This window comes from Mus musculus, chromosome 3 (genome assembly GCF_000001635.26).
Source record: "Mus musculus strain C57BL/6J chromosome 3, GRCm38.p6 C57BL/6J".
NCBI classification, from domain to species: domain Eukaryota; kingdom Metazoa; phylum Chordata; class Mammalia; order Rodentia; family Muridae; genus Mus; species Mus musculus.
The window spans coordinates 123,097,782-123,114,668 of record NC_000069.6 but is presented as its reverse complement, the minus strand read 5'-3'; the positions used below and the strand labels follow the sequence as shown (position 1 = coordinate 123,114,668).

At 44.4% G+C, this 16,887-nt stretch overlaps 1 protein-coding gene across 3 annotated transcripts in view; it reads left to right on the top strand.

Moving 5' to 3' along the window:
- Nucleotides 1-16,887, top strand: part of Synpo2 (synaptopodin 2) — a 159,650-nt gene that overhangs the window by 121,500 nt on the left and 21,263 nt on the right. For 2 of the 3 annotated variants that reach the window (NM_080451.2, XM_030252390.1), the window contains exon 4: nucleotides 43-2,237. In NM_080451.2, the coding sequence (NP_536699.2) occupies nucleotides 43-2,237 (2,195 nt within the window). Of the gene's footprint in view, nucleotides 1-42; nucleotides 2,238-5,244; nucleotides 5,920-16,887 lie in introns of those variants that run through there. The other variant, XM_006500925.3, reaches the window with a different exon arrangement.

Genomic DNA, 16,887 nt, shown 5'->3' with positions numbered 1-16,887 from the left:
CTTGCAGTCATCAATTCAGTACAATTTGTGTGCTTTCCCCAGGGCTCAGGAGGAGTGAAAGTCTATCTGAAAAGCAAGTGAAAGAAGCAAAGTCTAAGTGCAAAAGCATCGCCCTCCTCCTAACGGATGCTCCCAACCCAAACTCCAAGGGGGTGTTGATGTTTAAGAAGCGGAGGCGGAGGGCCCGGAAGTACACCCTAGTCAGTTACGGTACTGGCGAGCTTGAGCGAGAGGAGGAGGAGGAGGAGGACCAGGAAGCAGGTGACAAGGACGAGATAAGTGAGGTTGCATTTCTTGGAACCAGTGAGTCGGAAGTGGATGAAGAGTTGCTGTCTGACGTTGACGACAACACCCAAGTTGTGAACTTTGATTGGGATTCTGGACTGGTGGACATTGAAAAGAGACTCAACCGAGGGGACAAGATGGAAATGTTGCCAGACACCACAGGCAAGGGAGCGCTCATGTTTGCCAAGAGGAGAGAGAGGATGGAACAGTTCACAGCCCAAAATGAAGAGGAGAAGACGGGTGGGATGGCAGGTGGAGGACCGGATGCCCTGCAGACGGATGGTCTGAGAACCATGACTTCTTATCAGCGAAAAGAAGAATCGGTAAGAATGCAGAGCTCTGTGAGCGAAAGTTCCTTCCAGATGGGACGCAGTCTTGCCAGTGTGCCACAACAGAATGGCTTCAGTGGAGTGTCAGAGACAGCAGGGGCCCAGAGGATGTTCCCTATGAATAGAACCGCCAAACCCTTCCTGGGATCTATGAACCAGCCAGCAGCACCATTCTCCCCAACGCGGAGTGTGACAAGTCCCATCTCTGACTTCCCGGCTCCGCCACCATACTCTGCGGTCTCACCTCCACCGGAAGCCTTCTCTAGGGGGGTATCAAGCCCAGTGGCTGGCCCAGCACAGCCCCCTCCATGGCCCCAGCCTGCTCCGTGGTCACAACCAGCCTTCTATGATTCATCTGAACAAATAGCTTCCCGCGATGAGAGAATCGCAGTGCCGGCCAAAAGAACGGGAATACTGCAGGAAGCCAAAAGACGAGGCACAACAAAACCCATGTTTACTTTCAAAGAAACCAAAGTAAGCCCCAACCCCGAACTCCTGTCACTTCTTCAAAATGCAGAAGGCAAGCGAGGCACTGGAGGGGACTCTGGGCCCGAAGAAGACTACCTCAGTTTAGGCGCAGAGGCTTGTAACTTCATGCAGAGTTCTGCCAAACAAAAGACCCCACCTCCTGTCGCTCCAAAGCCTGCAGTCAAGTCCCCCTCTTCCTCCCAACCGGTAGCCCCAGTTTCTCCAGTCTGGTCTCCAGGAGTGGCTCCAGCCCAGCGTCCTGCCTTCTCCACATCAAATCCACCGAACCCACCACAGGTCACTGCTGTGTCCTCCATCAAAATAGCTCAGCCTGCCGCCCCTCCTGCCCGGCCCGCGAGTGCGCTGAACCTGGCTGGTCCTTTCAAAGGTCCCCAAGCAGTAGTGGTCAGTCATAACTACACGCCCAAGCCATCAGCACCCACACCATTAGTAAATGCTGCTCCTGCTGGTGCAGGGGGACCATCCAATGAGCTTCCTGGAATGAGTGGGAAAGGAGCCCAACTCTTCGCTAAAAGGCAGTCTAGGATGGAGAAGTATGTGGTAGATTCCGACACAGTGCAGGCCCACACAGTTCGGGCCCAGTCTCCCACTCCATCCCTGCCCGCCAGTTGGAAGTACTCCTCCAACGTCCGAGCACCCCCGCCCGTGGCCTACAATCCTATCCATTCCCCCTCTTACCCACTGGCTGCTATCAAGTCTCAACCACCGGGTGCCCAGGCTTCCAAAACGAGCAAGAAAAAGGGCAAGAAACCTCTTAACACTTTGGATGTCATGAAGCACCAACCGTATCAGCTCAACGCGTCTTTGTTTACCTTTCAACCCCCTGATTCAAAGGATGGCCTCCCTCAGAAGTCAACAGTCAAGGTCAGTTCAGCCCCGGCCATGAAGCAAGCCCTCCCTCCCCGGCAGGCGAATGTTGGGTCTCCCACAAATGCGCAGGCTTCTTCTGTGTACTCGGTACCAGCTTATACCTCTCAGCCCAACTTCTTTGCCGCGGAGGCCACTTCACCCGTCAGCGCATCCCCGGTGCCTGTGAGTGTCCCCACCTCTCCAAAGCAAGAATCGACCTCCACATCCTATTTTGTGGCTCCAAGGCCGAAGTTCTCAGCCAAGAAAAGTGGGGTCACAGTTCAGGTGTGGAAACCGTCAGTTGTGGAAGAGTAATCTTGTAGCTGAAGTTGGGTGTCCACTTTGCTTGAAATGAATCGTTTGCAGTGTTGAGTCCCCAAGGATACTTAGCAGATCCTCGCCTTACTTAATTTCAGATATATTTACCTCCCGATCTGGGTCCAAGAAGCATAATAATATGTTTTTGGGTCAAAAACCCCAACTCAGTTTGACTTAAAATAATATATTTATTTTCTTTGCACACTTCAAAGTATCTGTGATATCCCAAAATAGGCATGCGCAGATACATTAGGATTTATGCTTTCGCCATAAGACAGTGGTCAGTGTGACCAAGCTTGGGGACACAGCCTTTATGTAATACACCAGCTGTGCTCCCATAGTGAAGGGTGAACGCCGTGAAAATATACTGTGACGGCTGGGATCCCCTTTGAGTCATTTAGCTCTATTTTTGGTATTAAGGAAATAGGAAATCTCTCAAGGGCAGTAAAGGCTCTGCTCAGGGGCATGTTTGCTGCCACGGAAAAGGTACTCTGAGACTTGCTGGGGTTTATGTAGCTTAGCAGTAGGTTGTAAGGAGGATCTTAGGCACAGCCCACTTACTCTGTATTGGACCCTTTACTAGACGTCCTCCCATACACTGGCTCACTTCAGAAGACACATTTGAAGTAAATAGCTTATTATCTTTAGAAATGGGTTCTCGTGGTCCCTCCCTGGAACCATTGAGCACTTTCCCCCATTGCGGAAGAAAGCCCCAAGGCAAAGAGTAGCGCAGTAGAATGGAGAAACATCCAAAGGAGAATGGACACAAAGTAACATGTGGCTAAGGCAAAGAGTAGCGCAGTAGAATGGAGAAACATCCAAAGGAGAATGGACACAAAGTAACATGTGGCTATTGTTTTACTCTGAGAAGCCACACAGTCGGGGGCAGACGGGTTGTTAACCACAGGAGCACGCAGACAAAGCAAGAACTGTTGAGAGCCTCTCTGGGTGACCTCCCAGATGTTTTCTTTTCTTTTTTGTTTTTGTTTTCCCCTTGTGTTTCCTCCACTGTCCCTTGCAATTCTATTCTTGCACCTTTCTTTTCCTGTTTCTATTTGATGAGCCAGCATAGTTTGAAGGTTACCTTGTAAATTTGGATTGGTTGCACGCCATGGTGTCATCCAGCTGGCCGTGAGGTTAGTAATGTTACTGATGGCAGACCTGAAGACCTTTCTCATATCTATTTTAAGTCTGAGTGGAACCAAACATGGAAAATATTCCATGTGAGTTAGTGGAGAGAAGTGCAAAGACTCACCACAGCTCCAGGGGAAGCCCGCTTTGCACAGGCGATGTCTAGAGACTTTGTGTAAAGACTTTGCTGGTTTGGGGGTACACAGCACCATTTCAGTCTCAAGATATCTGTGTTCCTGTCTTCTGCTGCCAATGCCTTTCTGCTGTATTCCACTATCCTATTAAAATATTACCTTCTTCTTTATCTGCTCATTGTATGTGTTTTGTAAAGGCTTCATGTATGACTTTGCTCTGATCTTAATCGTTTCTCTAATATTTCTCTTATAGCATCTGAATTTCCCTTTGGAGAGCATCTATTTCTTTTGGGGAGCATCCACTGTGAAAATGTCAATTTTAGGTATTCCCAAAACATAATGAGAGGTGGGTCAGCTGCAGAGTGAAGCTGGACTGCGCTGCTTTTCTCTCTATAACCCTCCCCCCCCCCACCATGCATTTGGTGGAAATACAACCACAGGGAGTGATTTTGTCTCTATTTGCCTCTATGGAAATCAATCAGGAAGTTTCTTGTAGAATACAGGGGCAACCAGTCCCTTATACAATAGTACTTGGTCATTCACTGCCTTCATAGGCAGTTTGTTAAATGCTGTCTGTGTGTGTGTGTGTGTGTGTATTTTATAAAATAACCAAAGATTCTTTCTTCATATGGAAAAAGAAAAGGGGTATTTTTTTATAACTTTGCTTTGGGTTTTTTGTTGTTGTTTTGTTTGTTTGTTAGTTTTTTGATTTGGGTTTTTTTTTCTTTCATTTTGGTAGGGTTTTTGTTTTGATTTGATTTTTTTTGTTTGTTTGTTTGTTTTGTTTTGTTTTTTGAGACAGGGTTTCTCTGTATAGCCCTGGCTATCCAGGAACTCACTCTGTAGATCAGGTTGGCCTTCAACTCAGAGATCCATCTACATCTGCCTCCCGAGTACTGGAATTCAAGGTGTGTATCACCATGGTGTGGCATAACTTTGCATTCTTAACATAGCAATAAGTTAGACGAAAGACATAGAACTTATATGGCCATTCTGCCACCCAACCGACGGGTAGTTATTTTTAAATCATTAGTTCAAAAGTACCCTTATTATTAGTGGCTCAGAAGTACCCCCAGTTATGCAGTGGTTTGCAGCAGTGAGAAGTGCCCTTAGTCTGTTCGCTGCTGTCACATGGTATTAGCAGAGATACTACTTACATTCATAACTAAAGACATGGCTAATACAACTATGCCATCTTTTTATCTAGGGATGGTTTGTGGGTCTAGAAAAATCTCTAAGGGATATGTCACGCAAACAGACACAGTGTCTACAGTTTTTACCAGAAGGTAGCATAGCCTCATTCAGGACTACAGGGTCCATGGGTAGACACTAGATTGAATTCTCCAAGGGACTAAGCATGGGAAAGAAAAGACTAAGCCAACTCCCTGAGGTACAGATAGGACTTCCTCCTCCAAGGAGCTACACGGGCCACCCCTCAGGTGGAGTTACGGTAGGGATGGCACTGGGGCAGAAAGAGGTTAGAATTCTGGCTCCAACTGCTGCTCCGTCCACGGTTAAATCTGAGTCCTGGCTTTACTTTAGGCAAAGGTTGGTGGGGTCGTTGGTTGGCTGGATGGGGAGTTTAGAAAAAACAGTTTCTTTTTTTTTTTTCTTTCCTTTTTATTCTCTGTTGGTTGGTTTTGCTTGCTCCTTCCCTCTTCCTTTCACCTTTGTTAACTCACGAAGTCCATTTCTGTTGTCAACAACAGTGATAATGAATCCCCGAGGGTGCCTTGTGTTGAGTACCTGAAGATCTATACCCAGAGGGATCCACTGCATGCTTTATCCACTGAGGGAATCCCAGCCACAACTGAAGGACTGTGCTAAATTTTCCTTCCGAGAGGCTCAAGCCTCCCGTCCCAGCAGGAACAAGGCGCTGTGAGCACACAATATGAAGATTCCAGGAGGCAGGCAGGTAGCATGGAAATACAAGCCCAGCATTTGCCCCTGTTTTTGGGGGGAACTACATTGACACCATAACCTAAGAACACTCACTAGCCTATCTCTAATACTTCGATCATAAACAAGTTCTATTTTGAGAGTAGCTAATACACAGTGTATGTATTTAGACTATCCACTGTCACATTTTTTAGAGCTATGTTTTATCTTGCACATTTGGATGATCATTCTCGAACTCGTAAACTGCTATTATGTACAGTGATTGTTGACAATACCACGTGTCAACAATCCCATTTAATATGCACAAGAAGAAACTAATTGTAAGCAGGGGGAAACACGTCTAAGCTATAGCTAGTTATGTAACATAAGCTGGCGTCTTTTATTCTAGAGCAGTGGTTCTCAAACCTTCCTAATGCTGCGAACCTTTATACAGTTCCTCATGCTGTGGTGACTCCCCAACCATAAAATTATTTTGTTGCTACTTCATAGCTGTAATTCTGGCTACTGTTATGGATTTTAATGTAAAATATATGATATGCAGCATATCTGATATGCGACCCCTGTGAAAGGGTTCTTGGATCCCCCAAGTTGGGAACGGCTCTTCTGGTTAGTGCCAACATCTCTCAGTGTAGAACAACTGCAGATCACCCCACAGCCTGTACTAGAGCATCAGTAGTCACATCTGCAATGTCACAGACGATTCTCCTTTAAAGGAATGAACCGGCACCTGAGGCTGCTCTCCTGTTTGCAGTCACTGGGAGAAAGAATGTGAATGGTCTCTGCTACCTCTGAAAGGGCAAAGCTCTCCGACACAGCCAGTGAAGCCCATTGTGAGCACTCAGTGTTTCCCCAGTGTCACTTAAGTCATTTAGCGCTCACATCTCAAGGTGAGTTCCCCTGAGTCAGCTGTGCTCTCTCAGGAGTCCCCACCAACCAGGCAGGAAGGAAGGGCACTTGAAATCAAGGTCGGTAAGAAGTGACTGTTTTCTGAAAGGCTTAATTCTTCACAGGCTTTCAGAAGGAAGCCAGGAGAGCACGCTCACCTCACCTGAAGCAGAGCTGTTGCGTTTGCTTTTAAACGTTTTACTGTGCGTGTTCATGAGAAAAGTATGTAAATTCCAACCATCGATATTCCCAGAAACACTGGCCCCTGATGGTCTTATGTCCCATATCACTGGACTCTGGGGAACACAGAGATTTTTGTTAACACTTCAAAGCTGCTGGCGGAGTCAACAAGTATTCTGGGAAAATACCAAGTTGAAATTCTTCTCTTGACTTCCTACCAGAGTTGGCTTCCAGCCACAAAGCAGACCAGCAAATTCCCATAAGATCCAAACAGCAGGCAAAAGTGCTGAATGACCAGACACCGCATCTCACCCCGTGAGCTTCCATTCCTCGAGGCAGGAGCACTGATGTGCAGTTGTTTCCTCGACAAAGTCACTTTCTAAAATGTTTAAAGTGTGTGGTCCATACGATGTGTGCACACTAATCCACCACTTGGCTCTCAGAAGTCAAAGAGCCACTCAGAGGCGATTGAATGGAGAGAATTTTAATCTTAACATTGTCAAATCTGGAGCTAGGGGTGTGTTTGGGCACACAGATGCAGGTTCCTGGGTCCCATCACCCAGACCACTGTGAGGACAGAAAATTCTGCCAGACAGGTTTCAGATTACTGATTTGGTCAGAAGATTGGCAGCTAACTCAGTATAATTGGGGGTCTTTGTTTATCTCTTTCTTGATCTGTTTATCTACATCCGGTGTAGTTTACCACTGCCGAAATGATAGTTTAGAGTCCCTAAGCACAGCCCACCAAGACCTGCTGTTCAATCTCCCTCCTTCCTGCCTCTGCCAATGGGAGCACTCAGAAATGTTCAAAGCACTCTGCAGAGATCTGATCTCATGGATCCAAAAGAAAGGTCCCTGGTATATGCATGAGAAACAGTTTAAAGTCAAAGGACAGTAGCTGGCCCTGCATGAAAAAGAAATGTGCCTCGTAGGAAGAAACAGAAAGTGTTCTTGGAAGTTGACATCAAAGAGTACAGTGCTGGGTTCTTCTTGATGGGGGAATGACATTTTGACACACTGGACAACCCTGAATGAAGACCTGCAGTCCCTATCAGGATGTCAGTTAGGGACAGAAGCTGGGGCGGCCATTCACACAGTTTCAAAGCTTCCGAGGACTAGAGTGTGGGCAGAAGGTAGGAAGGACAATTAGCTTATTGATAGTCGTAAAATATGTGAGTGTTTTACATAAACTATAATGAGAATACTGAGTTTACAAAAACTTTAGCCCGGCATCAGCTGAGTATCTTTCCTACAATACCCTTTTGATTGGTTGTCCAGGTAAAGGAGGTAGCATTTTTGTGCCCATTTTATGGATTGTTGATGGGGTTCCGAGGCACAAAGGCTGGAGACCTTGCCCTAGGTTGTACACTGTGAGCTAGCATTCTGTTAACAACTCAGTGTGTGCTCTGCCTTCCTAACCAGCCACACTGCTTTTACTCCTGGGATTTACCGGGAGAGGGAAGGTGGTTTGCTACTTAATGGAACACCTGAAATTCAGAATGTTTAATAACGACCTGTCAAATAGGAAGTTAAAAAGGGGAAATAAAACTGAAGAGCTTGCCCCCTCTGCTTCCTCTGTTGGCCTGTCATTTAGATCTACTGACCCAACTTGGAGATGTTTTTGTTCTTTCTTGGGTTCAAAAGGCTTAATGTAGTTTTTGTGCGGGTCCTGAGCTTTGGATAGTGGGTGAGGCTGATACATACACCTGCTGGCAACGCCAGTACTCTGCATCCATGGCTACATTGTTTCCACCCTGCCTTCTCACTCCAGAAGACCTGCTAGTTGTCTGCTGGGCAAGCAAATTCCGCATGAAGTTCCGTGTTGGATAAATGGCTTTCCATACAATAGGCTTGGGAAGGACCCTTTCATCCGAAGATAGACCATAAATTTATATACTATGGGAGCTTGATGGAAATGGAAATAAGTCTCTAAGAAAGACATAGCTATAAGGTGGGGGGGGGGGGGATACGGCTCTGACAGCGAGTTTGTGTGACAGGGTCACAGCCTCTGGCTAGGCAAGGGATACGATTTAGAAAATGGAGTCAGGGCTAGGAATATATAGCTCAGTGGTAGATCACTTGCCTAGCGTGTGTGTGAGGCCCTGGAATGAATCAAATAAAATAAAAACCCAACAGAACATGAAAAAGGGGGTTGGTGATGCAGGGGGTAGGATGGAGGGAAGGAGGAGGGGTGTGCACAAGAAGAAATGCAGACTAAACAAAAGGAATGATTCCTTGGCTTTATGCATCCCCCCCCCCCCGAGAGAATTCAAAGAAATTTCCTGTTAGATAGTTGGGTAATTCAAAACCCATCACTTTGGGCATCCTAACAGTACTACTAAGCAGAATTATAATGCGAGACTCGCCAGCTTCCAGTGTTTCAAAGAAGACGAGTAGTTATCACTGGGACCTGTGAGGGTGACACTTCCAGCTGAGGCAGCAGCCACCCTAGATGTACCTGGGGTGGGGGGATCAACCCTTCCTGCTATGCAGACCCCATTGGAAGATTCCCCCAAGACAGACAACCCTCCCTGTCTTAGGCTTATAATTGCTGTGAAGAAACACCATGTCCAAAAGCGAGCTGGGGAGAAGAGGGTTCATCTGGCTTACCCATTCACATTCTTGTCTGTCATTGAAGGAGGTCAGGACAGGAATTCAAATAGAGCAGCAGCTGATGCAGAGGCCATGGAGGGATGTTACTTACTGCCTTGCTCCTCGGGGCTTGCTCAGCCTGCTTTCTTATAGAACCCAGGACCACCAGCCCAGGGGTGGCACCACCCACATTGGACTGAACTCTCTCATCAAGAACTCGTTAAGAAAATGCCCTACAGACTTGCCTGTAGCTCAGCCTCCTGGAGGCCCTTTGTTTTTTTTTTTTTTTTTTTCAATGGAGGCTCCATCTCCTCAGATGTCTCTAGTCTGTGTCAAGTTCATAAAATTAGCCAGCACAGTCCCTGTCAAATACTTCCAAGCAACCGTAGACCACACCTTACATTTCAGACAAGTGTGCTGAACAGACTCCATCAAACAAATTCCCAGCCCTTGTAGGCTGGTATGTGCCAGACTGTGCTCACTGCTACCAGGACCGTAGAGGACCAAGAGAAAACGGAGATCCGTGAGAAAGAACAAAAGAAAACCCTCAAATTTAGTGACAATAATACCGAGTGACAAAAATTCCCGCAAAATTAGGAATTAAGAAGCTGTGATTTGGGGACAGGGCATTGCTCAACAGTACAGTGCTTGCCCAGAAAATATGAGGTTCCAGGATCCATCCCTGATGCTGGGGAGGAAAAAGGGACTGGTTTGATTTGGTATGATCAAAAGATAATCACCTCTTAAGTAAATTCCATGTGGGATTACCCGAGATGATGCAAATACTCTCTCAGCACACAGAGGTGCACACACACACACACACACACACACACACACGCACACAAACCCTTTTATTTTTGAGATAGAGTCTCACTGTGTGTTCCTGCCCTGACAACACCCACTGACCCATTCATTCACTGCACCTCACTGTCCCCAGGCCTGCTGCAACTCCCTCTGGGGACAAAGGGTCAATGACCCGACCTGTTTTGCAGTACTTGATCTTGCCTAAGAGGTATGGTTGCTTTCCAAAGCCAGACTGAAATCTAGGTCTCCACAGAGCAAGCGCCCAGGGCCTGGGAAGGCATAGACACAAGCCTCAGAAGCCATGCAGGGAGGGACGTCAACATGACCACCTCCGCCCAGGGAATTTTTGTGGATTTTCTGGTACTTCTAGAATGTCTATGAGTCAGAAGCAGAAGTCGGAGCTCAGAAGACTCGACCTTTAAAAAAGAATCACAAATCAAAACAAGCTTGGATTTGGAATTTTGTTTCGGATATAATGAAACAGAAATGGCTTAGATTTTCATGTGTGACGTCTAGTCATAGCTAAAGACAAAACACAACTGGGCCCCAAACAGCCAAACCCCAAAAGCCACAACTGGGTCTTGAATTGGTTTACCCTTGGTCATTTTTCCCCAGTGTGTTTCAAATGTATAAATGCCGTCAACAACTGCTCACTCCAGAATAAGATCCACTATTGAGTAACCTGGATACCCCAGGTGTCAGTCTAAGGCATGAATCTGCCATTTTGAGTTTTCTTTTCTTTTTTTTTTTCCCACACTTAGCACCCAAGGATGAATACCTGACCTGCTTGTCAATGTTTGGATATGGCTAACTAATTCTTCACGGCAGCCTAGTATGAGCTCCATCGACGCTGGAATCTGAATTAGGAAAGTCTTGCTGAAAGCCAGCATAATGGTGCAATGGTGAAGGCAGTAAGATTAGGAGTTAAAGGTCTCCCTCAGCTATAGACGAATTTGGAGGCTAGCCTGGGCTTCATGAGTGCCCCCCCCCCCCCCCCCCCCCCCGCATCTCAAACCAAAGCAAGTCAGGAACTAAGTATGAGATACAGGATAAGCCACCATGCCCGTATGTCTTTCTTGTGTTTTATTACATCGTTTTCCAACTTTCATTTCCATGGGAGTAAAGATTGGCATGGCCTTACCTTGGATACTTATTTATTAGATCTGGGTGGGAGCCAGGAATTTGTCATCTGATACTTGTTTGTTTGTGCACCTCATTTTATAAAACGCATTTCTAACACCTGTCTAACAGTCCTTTAAGACTCTTAATAGTTTGTAGGCTCCCCTCATCAAAGACAACCAAACCACGCAGGGCTGTGGGCCTGCTCGGACTCTGTGAGGTGTTAAAGCAAACGTGATTACGCCTAGCGTCCACCAGGTGGCAGCAGACTCTTCTCCCTCGTAGAGCTTCCCAGACCGCCATTCCAAAGTTTGTGGCTCAGCAACTGACTTCCAGTATTGTCCTTGTTGTTTTATTAAAGATAGGAGAAGCCTCAAGATCTGATTTTGTCAGATCAGTCACTACACATCAAGGGTGAGATAAATATTTTTCAGAAGCAGAATTATAGTTTTATCACTTAAGACAGTCTTGAGCGCTTCAGCATCTTTGTAACTCTCAGAGAAGGGATTGTCAAAGAAAAGCTGCCCTTGGTTTGGGGACCTAGACCTGCTAACTCCAATCAAAAGTGGTTTTTAAAGTGACTAACTTAAAATTTGAAATCTCTCTGGAAGTGAGATTTCAAAACATTCTTATTGATCTAAATCAAAGAATTCTGAAGCATTTTGAATGTTAATTAGCCATACTTCCCTTCCTTCTTTTTATCAGGTTTCTTTGAAACAGAGTTCAGGCCAACCTAGACTATGAAGTAAGATTCCCTAATTCTTCTCTCATTCTCATCTCAGAGAGAGAGAGAGAGGGAGGGAGAGAGAGAGAGAGAGAGAGAGAGAGAGAGAGAGAGAGAGAGAGAGAGAGAGTGGCAGACTAATAATATTCCATACAATGATTTCTTTTTTTTTTTTTTCTAGTCTCGGCCTCCCTGAGTGCTGAGATTAAACATAGCCACCATGGCCGGATAAAATGATTCCCAAGCCACAAATCAAGCGAAGTTTGAGAGGAACATTTCGATTATTTGTTAAAAACTTCTTTCCCACTCCTTCTCTGGTGTTTTTGGTTTTTAATGGCTAGATTAGATGCATAAGTACTTCAGACATGCACATTATGGGGGTTTTCTGTTTTCTTCTCCTACTTCCTTCCTCCTCCCGCCCCGGCCCCATGCTTAGAAGGGCTTAGACATTGTGTTGCCTTTACAAGTTGCTGTCTTAGGCTACAATTACCTATCCTTTATCTACTTCAGAAAATTGATCATTCACTTGACAATTCTTACCTACTTTTTCACTTGACAATTCTTACCTACTTTATAGAATTCCTTTTTCTCTAAAATGAAATTTTTTTTGTTTTGTTTTGTTTTTTAAATACAGGGCTTTTCTCTGTGTAGTTCTGGCTGTCCTGGAATCACTCTGTAGATTAGATCCACCTCAAACTCAGAGATCCCCCTGCCTCTGCCTCCCGAATGCTAGGATCAAAGGGGTGCCCCACCACCATCAGGCTGCAAAATTTCTTAAATAAGAAAGTATCTTAGTTACTTGTCTATGGCTGTGCTAAAACTCCATGGTTAAGGCAACTAATTAAAAAAAAAAGCATTTAATCTGGGGTCTCATGGTTCCAGAGCATTAGAGACCATTACCATCATGGCCAGAGAATGGTGACAGGCAGTCACCACACTGGGGCAGTAGCTGAGAGCTTACCTCTGATCCATAGGTGCAAGGCAGAGAGTGAGAAGGCTAAGAACCTCGGAACCTTTGGAACATCAAAGACCACACCCAAGTGACACATCTCTGCCATAACCCTTCCTAAACAGTTTCGTCAACTGTGGAACAAGCACTCAAATGAGAGGCTATGGGAGCCATTCTTATTCAGACCACCACAGAAAGATGTCACTAAAAAAAAAAAAAAAAAAAAAAAAAAAAAAAAAAAAAAGAAAAGAAAAACCTCACCATTTAGACCAGAGAGACATGCAAAGTGAATTAATCACAGTCTTTGTCCATAAGTGCAATGGCCGATTTTATACTTCTCCTCCCTGTCCTATGGCCCCTACATCCTTTCTAACTTGACTTCCGTCCTATCCCCTGAGGAGAGGTGTTCTCCTTAGGGCTGAGTATCCAATAGTCACAGATTCTTAGCACTTTGACAAGTTACGAGCCTTGCATTTACCATTCAGTGTCTACTACAAAAAAGAACTTTCCCATAAATGTAAATATTTAGAAGATAGTTGGACATATGATCATTTAGCAAACCAGCAATAATAGGTTCCTCCATAGACCCTATGAAGTCCCTACCCTTGAATTATTGGCCAGGTTTACAACATCAGGCATGACTCCCTCCTGGAGAGGAGTACCCCAACCCAATCAGAAAGTAGTTGGTTACGTCCATAACAGTTATGCCAGGATTGAACCACTGGGCACGCTTTGACTGGCACTTGAGTATTGTAGTATACAGGGATCAGCACAGGGTAAGAATAGTGATGCCTTCCCCTGCAGCCTGCACAGCCTGCAGCAACTTCGGACATGATGAAAGTAGCTAGCAGAGAGGAAGTTTTTCTGATCGGTTCCAGATTTATTTCTTTATATTCTGAAACTTAAGCACGTGGTGTCCTCAGCCATCGGGTTCTACTATCTAGTTGAGTAACCAAGACCTCTAGCCATATCTGCAGCATCGTTTTGGAGGTCTCTGGGACTTCGTTGGCCAGTCATTCACAGGCTTGGCACTGAGATTCTTGAATAATAACTCCTGTCTCCTGGTGTGAGCATTATCTACCCACAGAGGGTATTTCTGCTTGAACTTCCTTCTAAAACAATTATACATTTTTTTATATTGGCATGCACAGTAGTAGATTGCGGTAAAGATTCTTCATGCATGTTTTGTTCTGGTTAATCCACCTCCACCCTCTCCCCTCCCAGTCCGCACACCCCTGTGCACGATTGAACCTCGGACACTAAGTCTTTCCTCTTCTCCTTTCCTATCAAGTATCAGCTGCTATCCCCCAGGTCCGTGCAGGTGTCTTTTCTTGCTCCTTTCACAGTCCCTTTCTGACTTTATGACCTTTGCAGCAACTCCAAGTTAAACACACGAATAAAAATGTCAAAGCTAGGCTCCACATATGAGAGAGGACATGTGGCATTTGCCTTTCGGAATCCGGATTAGATCGCTTAATATAATGTGTTCCAGTTTCATCGATTTTCCTGCAAATTTCATTATTTCATCTTTCTCCTTTATAGTTGAACAAAATTCCATGAGGTATGTGCACCACATTTTTGTTATCCATTTATTAGCTGATGGCCATTTAAGCTGATTTGCATTTCCTAGCTATTCTAAATGGAGCATCCATGAACGTGGATAAGCTAGCATCTCTGTAGCAGGAAACAAGGGTCCTTTGGGTCTATTTTCAGGTGCGTCATATGGTAGTTCTATTTTTAGCGTTTTGAGAAACCTCTGACCTGAATCCCATAGCAGGTTCACCTATTTACACTCCCACATGGACAGCTGTTCCCCTTTGGCCACGTCCTCACCAATGTTTTTGTCTGATTTCTTAAAGCTAGACTGGGTTAATAGTGTGTCTTATGGTTTCTACTGCTGGGATAATGCATGGTGATCGATAGCATCTTGGGGAGAAAAGAGTTTATGTCATCGTATAGTTCTCAGGTCAAACTCCATCACTGGAAGAACTCAGGGCAGGAATTCAAGGCATGAACCTGGAGGCAGGAGTTGATGAAGAGGCCATGAAGGAATGCTGCTTACTGGCTTGCTGTCCATGGCTTGTTCAGTGTGCTTTCTTCTGTATGGTAGGACCACCTGCCCAAGGATGGTACAAATCACAGTGGGCTTATTACATCAATTATTAATCAAGAAAAGACGCCCCTCCCCCTACTCGCCCCAAAGTCTTTCCTAGAGGCTGGTGGTAGGGAGGCATTTTCTCTGTTGAGGTTCCCTCCTCTAAGATGGTTTGTATAAAGTGGGGAAACACTAGTCAGCACAGCCGGGATCTCTAAGAAGTTTCTATTTGAATCTCCCTGAAAGCTAATGATGTTGAAGGCTTTTTAGAATCTTTATAGGCCATTTGTGTTTCTTTTCAAGAACTCTCTGTTAGGCTCCACAGCCTATTTTCTATTGAGTCTAGGTATTTGAGTTCTTTGACTATTGTAGATACTAATCCTCTATTAGATGTGCAGCTGGCAAGCAATAAATAAATAAATAAATTTCCTCCTATTCTGTAGGCTGCGTCTACAGTTGATGTACAGGTGTTTTCATGGGGTCCTGTTTGTCAGTTATTGGACTTACTTCTTAAAGGGCTAGAGTCTTATTCAGAAAGCCCTTACTTAAGCAGGCCTCCATCTGGAAGTGTCCTCCATACTTCCTACAGGCGGAAACTCTCAGGTCTTGTACAAATCTTTAATCCTTGGGAAGCCGAGGTTTCTGCACGGGAGAGGTGAGGACACTATTGCACTTAGATCCAGTTATCCAAGCACCATTCATCTTTTCTCAGCTTTGGGTGGGTACGTTTGCTATCTTTGCCAAAGGTCAGGTAGCTGTGGCTACCTGACCTTGTATTGGTGCCTCTGTTCTAGTCTGTGGATCTATGCATCTATTTTGTGCCACTACCAAACTGTTTGGGCTTTGTTTGGTTGTTTATTTATTATGCTGCCTCTGCAGCGTAGAAACCGGGTGTGGCAATATCTCTAGCAGTAGATTCACTTTGGCTCAGGGTTGCTTTGGCTACTTAGAGTCTTTTCTACACGAGTTTTAAGATTATTGAAATGCAGTTTTAAATGATTTAAAACGTGAAGTGATGTTGGATTTTATCAAAAGCCTTTCCCTGTATCAAGATGGCCTTATAATTTCTAGTCTTGAGTCCATTTATGTAATAAATAACATTTATTTATTTATATATATATATATTACTTTATAATTATATCTCTGGAATAAAGTCTACTTGACCATAGTATGTGATCTTTATGATGTGCTATTAAATTAAGCTTAAAACGTTTGTTTTTGGGTTTTTTGGTTTTTTTTTTTTTTTTTTTTTTTTTTTGGAGAACCTTTGCAATTATGTTCATATGGTCTTTGGGGTTTTTGGTCTTAATTTCCTTTTTTGTTGCATCTTTATCTTTGTCTGGTTTTTAGATCAGGATAGTACTGTCTTCATAAAATACTTAGGTAATGTTTCTTCACTTTGTATGGATTAATTTGAGAAGTATTGATTTTAGTTCTTCTTTGAAGGTCTGATAAAATCCATCTGGTCCTGGATTTGCTTGAGTTGAGAGATTTTTTTTTCTTTTTTTTAATTACTGCTTCAATCCCACTGCTTACTACAGATCTGTTTTAATTGTTGATCTCCTCTTGTTTTAATTTTGGTAGGTCATTTACATCTTAAAATTGACCTATTTCTTTTAGATTTTTCCAATTCGGTGGGAAGATATACCATTTTAGGTAAGACTTAATGCTTTTTGAATTTCACTGGTGTCTGCTGTAATGGCTCCTATTCCGTTTCTAATTTAATTTGGATCTTCTTCTCACTTCTGTAGTTACTTTGGTAAGGGTAGGTAAGTCTTTATCTTTTCAAAGATAAATATGTTTCATTAACTATATTATTTTGTTGTTATTTTCATTCCATACTCTTGTCTTAACTTATTACTTTCTTTCTAAAGACTTGTCCTTCTTTTTCCAGACCTTTAAGGTGTATAATTAAGTTATTTAAGATTTCTTTGACCAGGCATGGTGGCACACGCCTTTAATCCCAGCACTTGGGAGGCAGGGGCAGGAGGATTTCTGAGTTCGAGGCCAGCCTGGTCTACAGAGTGAGTTTCAGGACAGCCAGGGCTACACAGAGAAACCCTGTCTCGGAAAAACAAACAAACAAACAAACAAACAAACAAAAA